The sequence below is a fragment of the Bidens hawaiensis genome, unplaced genomic scaffold, assembly GCF_021521415.1.
Source record: "Bidens hawaiensis isolate Kalapana, Puna unplaced genomic scaffold, B.hawaiensis_p1.1 tig00021656_1, whole genome shotgun sequence".
NCBI lineage: Eukaryota > Viridiplantae > Streptophyta > Magnoliopsida > Asterales > Asteraceae > Bidens > Bidens hawaiensis.
Window position 1 is genome coordinate 236200 of NW_027493363.1, and position 16957 is coordinate 253156.

At 36.4% G+C, this 16957-nt stretch overlaps 1 protein-coding gene across 1 annotated transcript; it reads left to right on the top strand.

The window, feature by feature from the left end:
- Positions 1-10385: 10385 nt before the first annotated feature.
- On the top strand, positions 10386-11187 carry LOC143563930 (uncharacterized). Its single transcript, XM_077051352.1, has 3 exons — positions 10386-10566; positions 10687-10869; positions 10949-11187. The coding sequence occupies exons 1-3, from the start codon at positions 10386-10388 to the stop codon at positions 11185-11187; spliced, it is 603 nt and encodes a 200-aa protein (XP_076907467.1).
- The last annotated feature ends 5770 nt before the right edge of the window (positions 11188-16957 follow it).

Here is a 16957-nt window from a genome sequence, read left to right on the forward strand (position 1 = left end):
CATTCTTGTTGTAGCTTTCTTGATATGATAAATAGATAGAACCATAATAAGATAAAAAAAACAAAAGAAAATATCAAATAACATCGTAACTAAAGTTCAAGCAAGCATCCATAATACATTACAAAGATATATCCCAAAAGATAATACAAGTCTTAACACCATACATTAAAACCATAAGTAACATAAAAGTACCAAAATATGACCAACCAGTAGAAACATCAAAACGCTAGCCTTGTGGAGGCGAGTGAGGCTGATCTGGATCCTGTCGTGGCCGCGCCAACTCAGGAACAACAAAACCGTGTGACCGGGCCAACTCAGCCTGCCATCCATAATACCGCTCCTGCATGTCCACCATAAGTTCGACACGGTGTTTCAAGTGCTCAAAATCCTGAGTAAGCTAAGCTGGTGGGGCACCCTTTCAACTCTAACAACATGCCTATGCTGATGCTACTGCTGCCGCCGGGCATGCTCATCCAAATTCTCTGCCTGTAAAACCGGGCCGTATAAAACCGGACCGGATCATATGCTCTAACTATGTTAAATTTTTAAATATCTTATGCTATATATGTGTGTGTATATATTTCTAGATATAATCTAATTAAAATTTTAGTGTACACAATAATAATTATATATTTAGACAGGTTATGTTTAAAACATGTATAAAATTCTACTGATTATTGAACAGCCCTATATTTTACAATAACTTAATTGATTTTTTGGTTTTCTTTTTCTCTTATAATTTTTCTATTATTAATATAAGTACTAATACAAGATAATCGGGTATTCGGGTTATTCGAGTTAACCCGAAACCTGGACTTTTTCTAAAATGGACCCGAAACTCGACCGTAATAACTAATCAGGTTAACCCGAATAACTATATGGGTTAATCGGGTTAATCGGATTCGGGTTTGTTGAATACATATACCTGTAAAAGGGGCTACTGATGACGAGGATCCCAAATGACCCCCGCCAGAACAGAAAATCGAAGACCCTCCGGAAAACTACTAGCAATTCCCATATTTTTAACCGTGCCTTCACCTAACTTCCTCGCCGTATAAACCCTCATACCACGGGTAACTTGTTTGGTCAAACCTCCTAAACGTCGTGCAATAACTGTAACAAAAGCCCCACAAACAATCTTACCCTTAATTTTTTTACTTAACAAGGTAGTAAAGTACTTAGCCAAGCACCACGCGAGGTTGCAGTTAACATGCCTCAACAGACTGTGCATGTAAAACAGATCAGGCTGGCTGCACCACTCCTTACTACCGTGACGTCCGGAAATGGAAGTAGCAATGATCTTGTGTAAGTAACGATGAAGGGGGTCTATAATACCAGAAGTCCTCGCCCTGAAATCAAACTCCCCTGAACCAATCTGTTTCCAAAATTCCTTTAGCGTAACCTCATCCATGTTTATTCCACCTTGCAAAAACAAATCAGTCTGAACTTCATCCTCGATGTATATAGCACACAACACTGCAAATTGGGGTAATGTCATCGACCGATGCTGGTCAAGTAAACGAAACTGCACAGAATAGGCTTCATGAATATCGTCGATCGAAGAAGTAAAATGAAAGGTCGATAGAAACTCTAGAGTTAACACCCGATAACAAGGTTGGGATGTCTGATCTACAAGACGTCTCAAAGGAGTACCAACACCAATAATCCCCTCTGCCCTATCATACTCCCCAACTAAACGTAGCATACGCCAATCAATAGCACACGGTCTTTCCATATCCTTTCTTGAAAAGCGAGACAGTCTTCTACGTGCCTCGGTTGCATGTGGGAACTGGAGAAAATCATGAGCCTCGTTAATAAATTCATCGTCGTTAGATGATTCGCTGTGCGACATAGTAATCTGCAAAAAGTTTTATAATAACGTAAGATATAAGAACAAAAATTATTATTGCCAAAATATCCCAAAAAGTTATTGCAAAATTAATCACTGCAAACCTCTAGGTGATTTCTGTTCGGTTTCGACACATATGCTGATTTTTGTGGTACAACTGTTTTTTTTCCATTAAAATGTTGATTTTTGTGGTATAGTAAAAGGTGAATTTGGTTAATGACAGTTTCTATAGTAAACCTTCCTAAGTTTTCATTGGGTAGTAACAAATCGAAACCAAGTTCACAATATTTATTATTTTTGTATGTTACATAATTATGGTTTATAGTATATGACTTGTTACAAGTTCTTTCAACCCGAAACTAAACCCGAACCCAGCTCGTTTTAACCTGAAACTAAACCTGAAACTAAACCCGAAACTGAACCTGAAACTAAACCCGAACCCAGCTCGTTTTAACCCGAAACTAAACCTAAAACCCGAACCCACATCGAAAATCGATTCACATTGAAAATCGATTCACGGCCATATCGAAACCGATTCACATCGAAAATCGAAATAGTGGTTAAGAAACCATAAAATCGAAATAGTGGTTAAGAAACCCTAATATCGAAACGATTCACTTACCCGATGATGAGGAAGAAGATGATGAAGAAACCTGTGAAAACCTTCGGTGGTCTTGGGTGAAAGGAAAGAATAAGGCAATTGATTTTTATAAAATCACTAAATCAAGGCCAAATATCCCAATCAGTATTAAAGGCAGGTATTATACGATTTATTTTGTATAAAATCAATATAGATAAAGATATGGTAATAGAATGATGCGATTTATTTCCCTTTTTTTTTTTGTAATGTCTGATGCAATTTATTTTAACAAATAAAATTAACTTAATATTATAAAAAAAAAAATAAAGATAGGACGCTTAACACAAACTAACTATTTTTGTTGAAATACAACATAAATGACAAAATAATTAAAATACAACACAAATACAAATACATAAATATTTCAACATAAACTAAACTATTCTAAGTATACTCGCTCAATAGAACGATTAACATCTATTATCTCATTTCTAAACATTTGTATAAGTTGACATCTGTACACGCACCTTATACAAATGTTCCCAGCCTATTGATACGTCATTTTTTTTGTGGGCCCAGTTATAATTAATCAGGGCCATCGGATATATCCCTTGTAACTCAACAACCACAAAATGCCAATCATCGACATTTAGAATAGCAATGGGACCGTGATGTGGGGCTTATTCTAGACCATAAAACAAAGGAAAAGTTGTTGAATTTTGAAGTGGCTCATTTGATAATGAGTGGACGACCACCCCATACCTATTAGTGATCACAAATGCAGTGGATGGCATTTCCATCCAGTATTCTTTGGGTGCAAAATGCGGGCCCGACCAATTTAAGGTATGAAGTATATCACGATACAAATCCGGACCGAGTATAAAGTTGTACTCTCTTTCATGAACTTCCATCTCTTGCTTAAGTTCATTTCGTATCAACACCCACTCATCTTCATGGCGCCGAGAGCAACAGCTATTGACCGAAATCCACAATTTCCGTCAGGTTGTACATCTTGTATGCGCTTAACATACGGTCGAAGAACAGGTCGCACATGACATAAATACTGATGATAGTAAGGTGATGCCTGAGAAACCGCAAATGAACTGTGTCTAGCGGGCTAGCAGGATCTAGGCTACCCACAAACAAACTATGTCTAGAAGGGTCCCCCTGAGTGGGTAGGAAATGATCAAAGCGTTCACCTCTCAGCTTTAATGAAGTAGAATTACTGCGCTTAAGTGGGGGATCATGTTTTCTCTCTTGTTGGGCTTGTAACGTTGGACGACCACGAACATTTTTTTTTGAACTTTTGGTTGTTGATAGTTTGATGAACCTTGCTTTACGAATGATAGCAGCTTCGTCAACAAACTTTTTTTTCCACCTTTTGACTCTTTATTAAACTTTTCTTTGAATACTTCTACCGCTTCGTGTACCTTTGACTCAGGGTCTTCATCTAAGTCAACATATAACGGATCGAAATCTAGCTTCTTCCAAAAGATATCTATCGAGTCCACTGGAATGACTTGCCCCAAATTCAGATACTTTGAAAGTATGCATGCACATGGCAAACTATAACTTGTGCGAATACGACACCCGCATTCTGAGCCATACTGTTATAGCTTGTCTATCCGCACAAGCTCTTTGCACAATAATTCTAGAGCATCATGTGAAACATAACGGCATAACTCATTAAACAGTGGTATGTTGTGATGGTTCATTGTCTTCTTATGGCTTTGTTCAAAGGTTTCTTTTATGGTGCCTTCTTGGCATGTCACGATCAGATCGATAACATCTACGAATTTATCAATTTGGGAATTGTGTGTTTCTTCAGGAGTGCATGTGCGCTCTCGACTCTGTTGGTTGTAGTATTACCAAAATGAAGATTTTGATCTATCCAGACACACAAACTTCTTTTTATAGTTGTCAAGCCAGTTTCTGTGCAAGTATTGTAAAATTCCTTAAAAAGGTAAATATATAGTTAATTTGGAAAAAATCCAAAACTTGATCAAACGCATTAATAAATAGGAAACTAGAATAATTACTTTGATGACTGTGAATTAAAGTTTCATAAAGCTTTGTGTATCTCTTCTCATATTTAGTGGGCGTGGCAGAGTGAATTAACGAATTCCATAGTTGTTCAAACAATTCCCATTCTTCAATCAAAGCGAAGCTTTGCCTGCAATTCTTCAAAATGTTTTGAGATATGTGAAATCTACATAGTAATTTGGCTGCGTTTGGGAATACAATATGGCACGCTTTCATCAATGCAAGATCCCTGTTTGTTACTATCACACGTGGCAACATGCACGTGTCTAGCGTCGTCTTGAGCATGGTTAACACCCATCTGAAATTATCCTCCTTCTCATGGGATATAAAGGCTAACGCTATCGTAAGCGTCTTTCCGGTTGCGGTTACGCCAACAATTTGTACAAGCGGCAACTTGTATATATTTGTATTGTATGTGGTGTCTATGATCAACACGTGCGAGAATGCACGATATATCATACATGACGTAGGATGAATGAAGAATAAATCCTCCGGGGCATTAGTGGCTGGATTTGTGCGATCGTGGTGTATGTAGTTCTTCCCGATCAGCTGATTGAAAAAAACGTTCATTGGGCTTTCTCTTCCACGCTCCTTCTCACGTAGCCTCTTCCTTTCGTTGTACACGGTTCTTAGCGACGGTGCATTTTTATTGTCCTTCGCCTTTAAATTACTAAGAGTGTCACGTGGTGTCGATCTATTTGATACATATCCACCACCACAACCTTTTTATCAGGGGTAATTCTCATTGCATATGGATGGCTCTCCTTGTGTGCAGCGAGTTCATGGTTGTGTGTATCACGTGACCCAACTAATGACCAACGATTACAATTTTTGAGATATTTGGCTATTAATTGAAAACGACAACCGGTTTTATTCGTACCAGTACGTCAAGTTTTTGCCGTGGACTTGTACTCCCCACCGTGATCACACCTTAGGTATATTTTGACCACCTCGCCAGCGACGTTACTCTTTGACCGTTCTGTGACTATAACGACACCGTTCTCACAACCTGTGGTTTGCGCCCATGTCTTTAGTTCATCGAGAGACCCAAACAACTGAGACAAAATAAATATTTAGTGATGCTCATGCTTAAATAATACAAACGTAATTTTAAAAAACTAGACCTGATCGGTTGTAAACACTAATATGTTGTTATAGAATTCATTATCGTTATCGCCGTCACCAAAAATTGACATCACTCACGTTGGTTTGGTAGTGAACGAATGAGAAAAAAACTTGTGTCGTTCTGTTTATATATTAAAACCGGTAGAATATTATATCATGTCCGGAATATTGTATCGTGTATTACGTAAAACGAGGGTAAGCATGTACGGAATATTATACCATATTTCCTTTAACAATTACTACCACAGATCTGAACACATCCGGCTCAATCAATTTTTTTTTTGCCATACGACTGTATGGGAGTCATACTATCGTATGACTTCTAGTCAAACTCCGTACGTCAGTGTACTTGTGTAGTTGTGTGTACTTTCGTCACGTGAGCTCCATACGATTGTATAGCTCATATACGATCGTATTTAGGGTGAATGACTTTTTAGAGAGGGTGTACCAATATCATATCCCTAAAAATAATAGGTTGCTTTCATTATTGAGTTAAGAAATAATAACAATAAAAATCACATCTCCATCCACTTCATAGTGATAACCTTACGAGATGTTTTCGTACGTTATATAAAAATCCAGGACTAAAACATCATTTGATCAATCTCATTGCATGTATCCTTTAGTTATGGCACATAATTTACAATGAGATTGTCCATCAAAGGCATTTGGGATAGTAACAATACATACTTCATTTTTTATTTAGTTTAAAATTGAGAAAAATATAACTTTTACAAACAAACGAAAATAAATTAATGGAATAAAAATTATAAGAAAAAGTATATTTATAAAATAATTAAGCTGGTAAGTTTATAATTTTTTTGGTTAAATCTATAAAATAATAGTGATAAAAAAGAATATAAGATGAATATAATAAAAGAAAAGAAACAAGTAAGAAAGGAACTTTACCAATCAAGGGCCACAACGACTAACAGAATTAAACGTGAAGGTCATTCGTCCCAAAATTTCATATTGGACAATGGACACGATGAATTAGAAGAGCAAAACCAAAAGCGCCAAATAAGAATTAACTCTTGTTAGTATAAGTGGTCAAAATTGCAAGCTACTTTAAATGTTGTGGCTAATTCGTCATCAGTTCATATTTTTGATAGAACAAGCTATCTGAAAGAAACCATTAACAATTTATTCTATTAAATAAAGGGAACATTTATATAATTCCCCTTATTAATATCATTTATTACATATTTTTCCAATGCTAATAGTTTAATTATATATTTCCCCTTCTTTAGACATATATATTACATATTTCCTTATATTTACACATACTATAAAAAATTGACAATTTTACTCTTAATTTTAAGGGAAAATTCTCAAAATAGCCCATTTTAAAAATAGAGTCTCCAAAATAGTCCTTTTTTCCTCAAAATTTTTTAGAATTTGGACTTTCCAGACGCATTGGGAAAAGATAATAATGTAGGGGTAGCAGACCAAATTTCTAAAGAAAGTTAGGGAGGAGACCAGATTTGGAAAAATAATAAAGGGAAAGTCCAAATTATTTTGAATCTTAGTGTAAAAGTTCAGATTTTTACTAAACTTTTTTTCTCAAAAAACCGTCTTGAGAGACTGTTTTTTTATGTTTCCTACATTTTCCGTCCATATTTTCAAATTCTAGGAAAAAAAGATTTTCAAATCTCGTATTGAGAGACGAGATTCTACCACCACCACCACCCACCGTTCGCCTTCTACCACCACCACTACTGCCACATCCACCACCACTACCACCCACCGTTCGCCGCCACCACCACCATCCACCCCCACCACCCACCCATTTCCCGCCACCATCGCCGTCGCCGCTACCGTCTCCGGCGACCTTCTCGCCGTCAAATCCACCGACCTCTCAACCTCTCAAGTCTTATACATGGGTTTATTGTTATAATAATTCACGGATGAAAAGCTCCTTTTATCACATATATATTCCCACTGTCATCCAATATTAACAATCTTAAACCATATCTGCTAGTTACCCTGGATAATACAACACACGGTGTCAACGGGGAAAAGGCTGGATATCAAAGGAACAGACCAACCTAAAGAAAATTTGTTCTCGGCTATTTTCTATTTGTTTGATCAAAATTAAAGATAAAAAATATATCTATAATCCTATCTATATTTGTGTATAAATTTTTTTTGCTAAAATATATAATGGGTCTACAAAAATACATGTTTAATACATGAATCTGCCAAATTACTCCATCAAAATATAAAATTATGATAATTTAGCTTTAATAATCAGATTTAACACATTAACCATTTATATAAACTTTTCTATAGTTTAAACATAACTTGCTTTGGTTAAGCTGACCCGTGTTTTGAGTGTAGAAAGAAAAAGAAGAAAAAAAGAATTTTGCGTAGAAAAACTGGTTGAAGGCTTCCTAAAGTACCTTTTTTTTCCCTACAATATGCCAAATTGCTCCATCGAAATGTTAAATTATGACTATGATAATGTAGTTATTATAAAAAAAATGTAACGCGCTAATTGCACACTTATTAAATTATGATACATTGTGACAAATAATTGCCCGAACACCTCTTAAGGATTTCATAAGAAAGAAAAATCCTTTTGATATCCAACAATTGACTTCAAATACAAACCAAAATGCAAGGTGTTTGATCGAAGTAAAGAACGTTTAGGCTGGTTGCTATGGGCGCGGAAGGGGGAGGAACGGGGCGCGGAAGAGGGGGGAACACCGCCGTGGGGTGCCTTCAAGGCGAGCGGTGAAGGGGAAGGCGGGCGCGGAAGGATGGTGATGGGGGGGGGGGGGGGGCACCAACGGTTAAAAACAAATCCGTTAAAAAAAATTTAAAAATTAACATTTCTATATAAATTCAAACCTTTTTCTCAATTTTACTCAAACAACTTTCATCTTCACACCAAATTTAACCATCTTCACAACTTTCATCTTCACACCAAATTATGAATCCTAACTCGAACCCGAACCCGAACCCAAACCCGAACACTAGCTCAAGCTCAACACCGAACCCAAACCCAAACCCATGGGATCCGAGTTGTATGTGGTGGGCTAGTTTGCTCGCAAATAACGTCGACCTTAGCAACCCGTTCTATGCAAACCAACAACGACAGATGATTCGTCCACCCATGCCACCGTTTACCCCCGATATGTTCTTTCGGTCGCCAATGCCGTATACATCCTCGCAAGAACCACAAACCCAAATACCCGAAATGCAAGTCCGGCGTCCAAAAAGAAGTCATAAAAAAAAGAACCCGGGTGACGTTCGAACAACCGAAAAGGTCGAACGACAAATGTGGGAAGCGGACGAGGAAATGGCATTAGCGTTAGCGTGGATCGACTCTTCCGAAGACTCGATTCAAGGTATATTATAAAAATATTTATATGTTTTCCATGTTATATTTTTTTGTTTACTAATACTAAGCTTTTATATGTATCGAAGGTGACGGCAAACATTCGCCGGAGTTTTGGTACAAATACGCACCAAGTTCTTTGCTTTAATGGGTCGAGGAGAGTATCGCGGGAATGATTCCATCTACAACAAATCGAAGTCATTACGCACAAAAATAACCGACTTCACAGCCTTTCACACTCGCGTTGTGAACAATAGAAAAAGCGGCATGAGTGATGCCGATGTATTGGAGACTTGCTTAAAACAATACAAAGCCCTTTATAAAACAGATTTTAGCATGTTGGATATTTTGAGACAATGCATAAGCTCGCCAAAGTGGCATACCATCCCGACATCATCACCACCGCGACCGTCCAAATGGTCAAAGACAACGTCTACTTTGGCCAATCAATCGCCATCTCAGCCCATGTCCAATGGTCGTTGTCAACTTAATCTAAGCGAGTTGGATCCGGAATTAATTTTTTACGAACCGGATGAGTTGCCAAAGCCGGTAGGAAGAGATAAAGCCAAGGCGACGGCTAGAGGTGGAGGATCTTAGTCCAGAACCACATCGTCTAAGAGTTCCGACATGAGCTCGCATCTTGAAAACTTGGAGCTGAGGCTAGCCGAGATTGCCAACATTAAAAAACAAAAATAGGAGGGCCTCATGAAAATGCACGAAGAAAGAACGGCGATACTTGCGGATTATAAAGCGATACACTTGGAGCGAAAGAAACAAAAGGAATTCGAGCTCATCTCAAAAGATCTATCGCATCTAGATCTTGTGTCGCGGGCGGTGATGGAAAAAAGAAAAGCCAAGATATTGGCCAAATACAAACGAGGACGATGAACATTAGTTATAAAATTTTTTTTATTTGTATGTTTTTTATTTTTATTTGTAGGGTTTTTATTTTTATTTGTATTGGTTTTTTTAATTGTATGTTTTTTATTTTTATTTTTATTGGTTTTTTTGTTTTATGAAAAAAAAAAAGTTGAGCTTCGAAGCCCCTTCACCATAGAGGGGCATTATGCCCTGGGGCTTCAATGCCCTCAGTGCCCACGTACTGCTGACGTGGCACTGTGGAGGGGCTTCAAAGCCCCCCACCATAGCATACATCCTTATGATGTGCACTATGGGCGCGGAAGGAGGGGGGAGAGAGGCGCGGTAGGGGGGAAAACACCGTAGAGGGGCGTGGTGAGGTGGGGCGCGGAGGGGGAAGGGTGTAGGGGACGATGGGCGCGGTGGGGGGGGGGGGGTGAGGTGGGGGGCCCACCACCAACGGCTTTATGACCGTTTAAAAAAATTTTAAATAATATAAAATACTATATATATATATATACCATTCACCCAATCTCTACAAACATCCCATTCTCCTATTTAAACTTTATAAAACTTTATCCTCAAATATGTGTTCCGACTCATCTTTCACACCCGACTTCCAGCCCGATATTAACGATATTTCCAATTCGGATTCAGAGTATGAAGCGATATTTAGTGCCGTTCTAGAGGCTACCCGACTCGTAGTCCAGAATTGCGAAAGCTCACAACCACTAGAAAGACGTCCTCATCTTCAATGGGATCGCATAGGTGCGCATGACCGGCTGATGAAAGATTAATTTTCGCCGGACGCGACTTTTGATTCGGAACAATTTCTGCGCCGTTTTCGGATGAGTCGGCAGCTATTTTTACGAATAGTTGGTGATTTAGAAAGCGTTTATGCATTCTTCCAACAACGGGTGGACGCGAGAGGTAAACCGGGATATTCAACAATGCAAAAATGCACAGCGGCAATTCGTCAACTAGCGTACGAGACTGCGAGCGCCGCCATGGAAGAGTACTTACAGATGTCGGTGACAGTGGCTCGTGAAGCACTTCACACATTCTGCGAATGTGAGTATTTATATTCTAATTATTTATTTCAAAACCGTAACATTTTAAGCATGAATTTCATAAAATTTGTTAAACTTAGGTATTCCACAACTATATCATAAAAAATATTTGAGGAAGTCGACTCAAAGCGACGTACAAAAAATATACGAGGTGCATCATCAAAGACACGGTTTTCCCGGGATGCTTGGTAGCCTCGATTGCATGCATTGGGAATGGGAAGCCTGTCCTGTTGCTTGGCAAGGTCAATATCATCGGGGTGATCATGATGGCCCAACAGTTATTCTTGAGGCGGCTACATCATTTAATCTTTGGATATGACATGCGTTTTTTTGGGATGCCCGGTGCAAACAATGATATAGCTGTGATTAATGCGTCCCCTATTTTTGACCGCCTCACAGACGGAGTCTCACCCGACATCTCATTTTCCATGAACGATGTCAACTACGAATACGGATATTATCTAGTCGACGGTATTTATCCGGAGTGGGCCACGTTGGTTCTTAGCTTTACGTGCCCGACTGACGAAAAATGTCAGTATTTCAAGAAAAAACACGAGTCGGCAAGAAAAGACATCGAAAGGGGATTCAGTGTATTAAAGAAACGTTGGTCTATCATTAGACAATCGGCTCGTTTTCTACAAATGGATAAATTAAGAAACATAATGTACACTTGCATTATCTTGCATAATATGATATTGGAGGACTCGAGTAGAGTAGTTTGCCAAGGCGAGTACAACGATGAACCAGAACCGATCTGTACACTAAACGAAGATGAGAAACTTGCTAATCTATTAAAAACACGAAAAAGGGAAACGAATTTCAGCCTCCGATCGGATTTGGTTGAACATCGGAGTAATAAGCAAGATGACGGCGAGGACGATGACTAAAAATAGCTTTAATTTTTTTATATGTTTTTTTATTCAATTTATTTTGTATTTTAGTATTATTGTATTTTTTTATTATTGTATTATATATTATTGTATTGGTTTTTTTGATTTAACAAAAAAAGAAAAATGTTGGGCTTCGAAGCCCCCTCACCATAGAGGGGCATTATGCCCTGGAGCTTCGATGCCCCCAGTGCCCACGTGACGCTGACGTGACACTGTGGTGAGGCTTCAAAACCCCCCACCATAACACACAGCCTTATGACATTTGAGAAAGTAAATCCACTATTCTCAACATAAGTACCAAATGATTCCACTGCAACATACATTTGTTTAGAGACAATATAGTAGTGTGCGAAAGACAAAATAGCATGGAACTTAAACATGGAAGTACAAATCTAATCTAAATTTTCAATAAAAGAACATGTAAATTTAGCGGTTTGATTAAAACATGTAAACTACACAACATATCGGTTTGGTATATTGGTTTTTAATGGTTCCAACTATAGTCTTTTGGTCAGTGCTGGTTCTCACTAATGGATTGGCTACTGATAGTCCCAACTTTTAAAGTATTTGTTCCTAATGGTCCGTGATTAACAGAATCCTAACGCCGTTAGTTTCAGGCCATCGGAAAAACGTTTTTGGCCGGAAAATTCAAATTTGTTGCCGGAAAACACCACCTGAACAACGCAACCACCACCAATTGACTCACCGCTAACCAACTACCACCACTTGTGCGCCATCAACTGATTCCTACGATGGTTCTAAGGTTTCCGGAGACCTCAATAATTGGGGCTTTAACTAGAAAAAGGTTATTAAAGTTCCGATACGAAGTTACCAAGATGTTTGGGACGAAAATGTTGAGTTTTCTGGAAAAAAACTGAGTTTTCTGGCCAAAACCGTTTTTCCGGCGACCTGAAACTAACGACGTTAGGATTCTGTTAGTCACGGACCATTAGGAACAAATACTTTAAAAGTTGGGATCATTAGTAGCCAATTCATTAGTTGGGACCAGCAGTGACCAAAAGGCAATAGTTGGGATCATTAAAACCAATATACCTATCGGTTTGGATAGTTTTCTTTAGAGATTTTTACATATTTCCCCTTCCTAATCTTTGAAATTACATATTTCACCAAAATACAAGTTTTTAATGCAAAATGTATAATGCTCTTTAAGCATGGTTTGAAAAAATATATAATTTTAAAGTTTAGGAAGAGGAAATATGTAAATGCCTCTTTTGTTTATAATATAAGACACTGAACAATGTAATCTAATTCTTTTTCTGTTGTGATTTTTGTGATACCAACGGCAACTTTTTTACCAATGTAATAATCAAATAAAAATTATAGTTGCAAAAAAAATTATCTGTTAGACCTATGCTAAAAGAAATAGCAAATATATATATATATATATATATGATTTAAAACGTGATCATCAAACACCGGTCGGATTTATCAAAGAAAAACGTAAATTGAGATCCAAAAACAATTTGAATCACATATATCAAATAGAAAACTGTGACATTCTTCTTATTCATTTAATATTTGTAACTCTTTTATCATCTTTTTGTAATCGGATTTTCACAATTAATACGAATCGTCGAATTTTTTAAATTATTTTTGTTTTGTCTTTACACGTCACTCGTATTGTCATTAGTTAACGAGGCCTTCAAAGTATTGGTTATATACAAATTAAACCCTACAACAAAGATTTTACTTCTTCTAACCAACAACCAAACACAAGGCGCCTTATTGCAAAATAACAAAAAAACTTTTCCCTCCCTTTCTCCCTTCCCCCGTCCGACGACCCTTCCCCCCCTCCATATTTTCGCTTCAATTGACCCGCAAAATCAGGAGATTATGAGCCCTTAACCTCCACGCCTTCAATCTATTACGGAAACTTTGTGTAATTGACAGCCAGGACGAATCAATTTGAATCAAATTCATTAACTAGAGCCGCGTACTGAGCATGGCCTTGTTAGCCTCAACCAAAACGCAATTAACTTGTCCCTCACACTCTCTAGCACACTGCGAACCTAAGCCCCATCCTAATTGCATCGTTAAATCAGTTCTTGGACTCGTTTGATCTCCTCCTTGGACGAAAACCCAAACTCTTATATCTCGATCAATCCTTAACCATTTCAGGTAATTGAAAATAGCTTATGGATCGCGATTTCATCCTCTACAAAACCCCTCTATCAATTTCGATTGACAGAAGGTGTAAGATCTGATTATAATTTCTAGGGTTTATATGATTTGAGGGTTTGTTTGATTAACTGGTTATTTGTATTCTTTTCTGTGTCTACTAGCGAATTAGAAGCTAGCTCAGATGGCCAGTGCATATCATGTCTAACACTTAACCCGGCCAGGGGTGCAGGTTCGATCCCATTGGTCCGATTTTTTATATTATTTTTGTTATTTATTTTTTTTTAATTTACATTAAAACCATATTTTTGTTACACACGTTTAAACGAACCGAACTTCGATAAGTTTCTAAAATAAATTTCATATACATATATATATATATATATATAAATATATAAATACACATAATCATATATATATATATATATATGCACACACACACATTAAAAATAACAATAACAACAACAACAATAATAATAATAATAATAATAATAATAATAATAATAAATATGTTCTTATCTTTCTTTCCTTGATTAACTAAATTGAACCCCGTTAAAAACTACTTTAGATTACATAAAGCATTTTATATGTCGGTGTATATATTATATAAAGGATTTTCTTTAATAACTAAATATGACTTTATAATTATTTTCTAATGATTAAAATTAATAAAATTTAATTACATCTTTAACAATATTCTATAAAGTATAACTAATATGTTAACGACCCCAAATCCGTTGCAAACCCATCTTTTTGTGTCTTGTTCATTTAGTTGTTTAAGTATTTATTTCATTTACGCTTTAATAATTAGGACAAATTGTTGAGAATTCTCGCGGGACCAACTAGCTTCCTCTAATATTTACCGTCTTCTTATTACCGTATTCCTCATTCCAAGTGAGTTCTTCATAACCCCATTTTAACGCCTTACAATATTTTGGGGGTAGCATGTCACAAGTTTTCTTTCGTTAGTTAGGTGCTTGTTTACAAACTGATTCACTTATATCTTACATGTTAATATTATTCGTGCATATTGTTTATGATTATACGTGAACTTGCTTGCAACGTGTTTATTGTTTTTATGGTGGAAGTTACGCAAACACATACACATAGTAGGAGGGCCCGTTGGGACGTACCCGCGTCGTCTAACGTTACGACCTCGGTTGTTTACGTAAGGTGGTTATCATTTCCCCGACTTCAACGACTTCGGCTAAATGAACGGGAGGACGACACTATTTGATTCCATTTACTTTACGCTAGAATATTTATTGCATGACGATCGTTGAATCGTGAGTTTTATATATATGCAGACGCAAAAACTTATGAAAACTCACCAACTTAATTGTTGACAAAATATATTATTTTCAACGTGTTACAGGTTGAACCGATGGTGTGCTAAGGACGAAGATCATTAGTTTGCCTTAGGATATTTGAAATACAGAACTTGTTTACTTTTTCGATGAAGTGTTATTGTTTTCTTTTATTTATGAACAACGTGTGTATTTTTGATGATATGAAATGAATTAAATATAATTAATGTTGCTTTAATAGCGTTACAAGCTTATGAATAATCTGTACGTTTCACCCGAGCGTATTACGCTTAAAGCCGGGGTGTTACAAAAACATTGGTCTAAGACAGTGAATGGTCGGACACAGGAACCCAAATCCGGGTTATGCACCCTAGTTTTCTAAGAGCATATTTGGGATTGCGTTTGAAAAATGCTTATTGGCTTATTAGCTTTTTCAAAAAGCCATTTTAAAAAGCCAGGATTTGAGGCTTTTAAAAAACTGCTTTTTAACCTTTTCAAAAAGCTAAAATAAGAAAGATTTTTGTGATTGCCAAACACATTTTAATTTATCGGTTTTTTGAAAACACAAATAAGTCAATAAGTACTTTTCAAACTCAATCCCAAACATGCTCTAAAAATCAAAATAGTATATATCAAGTATAGAAGATTGGTATAGAAACTAATTCAATCGAATATGCTTATTACCGGATTAAATCGATTGAATAGTCCGACCTTCTTTCGTTAAAAGAAACCTAATTAGGAGAAGAAGAATATGCAATATCAAATAGTCAAATAAATACAAAACCAAAAATCAATGATTGTTAATAGTTATAGCATAACGATCTTAGGATGAATCGTATTAACATCACCCGGTGAAAAGAAAGAATCTTACCAGTACATAGAGTAACGGCTAATATAGAGAAAAGTATGAACAAAATGCATGAAATTAACCCTAAAGAATTATATGTTTAACCCGTTCAGTATTATAACCCATTTACTGTTTTATTTGACCAATGGATATAGTTATAATGAATAAGATAAGAGATTAGGATTTTAGAGGAAAAAATAGCTCAAGAATCAATATGGGTTTGACACATCATCACCAATATTTTCTTTTATTAGTAGAGTAGGATAGGATAGGATATATATATATATATATATTTATTTATATAGGGTTAGGTTAGAATAAAAACTTATTTGAGTTGTGAAAACTCTAAAAACTCATTCTCAACCACATGTTTTTAATTAAACATTAAATCTTGTGGTCCACAATTAAAGTTAATAAAAAATGTAAAAGTTTATTTACATTTTCTCTCTCCTGAAAACATATATAAAAATTACTAAAAAATGTAAAAAAAATAGTAAAACATTTTTTTTAATGTTTTCGATGTTTTGGATTAAATGTTACAACATATATACCATGTAACAAAAAAAAAAAAAAAACGATGTTACATAGGGTTTTCGTGGGTTTTCACAACTCAAATGAGTTTTCATTTTAACCTTACCCTATATATATGTTGCATAGGGTTTTCGTGGGTTTTCATTTTCACAACTCAAATGAGTTTTCAGAAATGGTCTGAAGTTTCTCCAACTTTAATAGAAATGGAGTATAATAATATAAATATTGAAGGAATATCTTCATTGCATTATTTTACTCAGTTTGGAATCCCTTGGATCTGGAAGTGGTCTCCAGAAGTTGGTTATACCCAACAAAATATCCCGTGTTTAAGAAGGACTTTTTATACAAAGTTCTGGAAGAAAATGAATAAAATGG

Excerpts from the sequence above, each read along its gene's own strand:
- LOC143563930 (XM_077051352.1), top strand. The coding sequence starts at position 10,386 with ATGTGTTCCGACTCATCTTTCACACCCGACTTCCAGCCCGATATTAAC. Across the intron at positions 10,567-10,686 it reads TCTTCAATGGGATCGCATAG|AAAGCGTTTATGCATTCTTC; the intron begins GTGCGCATGACC and ends TTGGTGATTTAG. Across the intron at positions 10,870-10,948 it reads ACTTCACACATTCTGCGAAT|GTATTCCACAACTATATCAT; the intron begins GTGAGTATTTAT and ends TGTTAAACTTAG.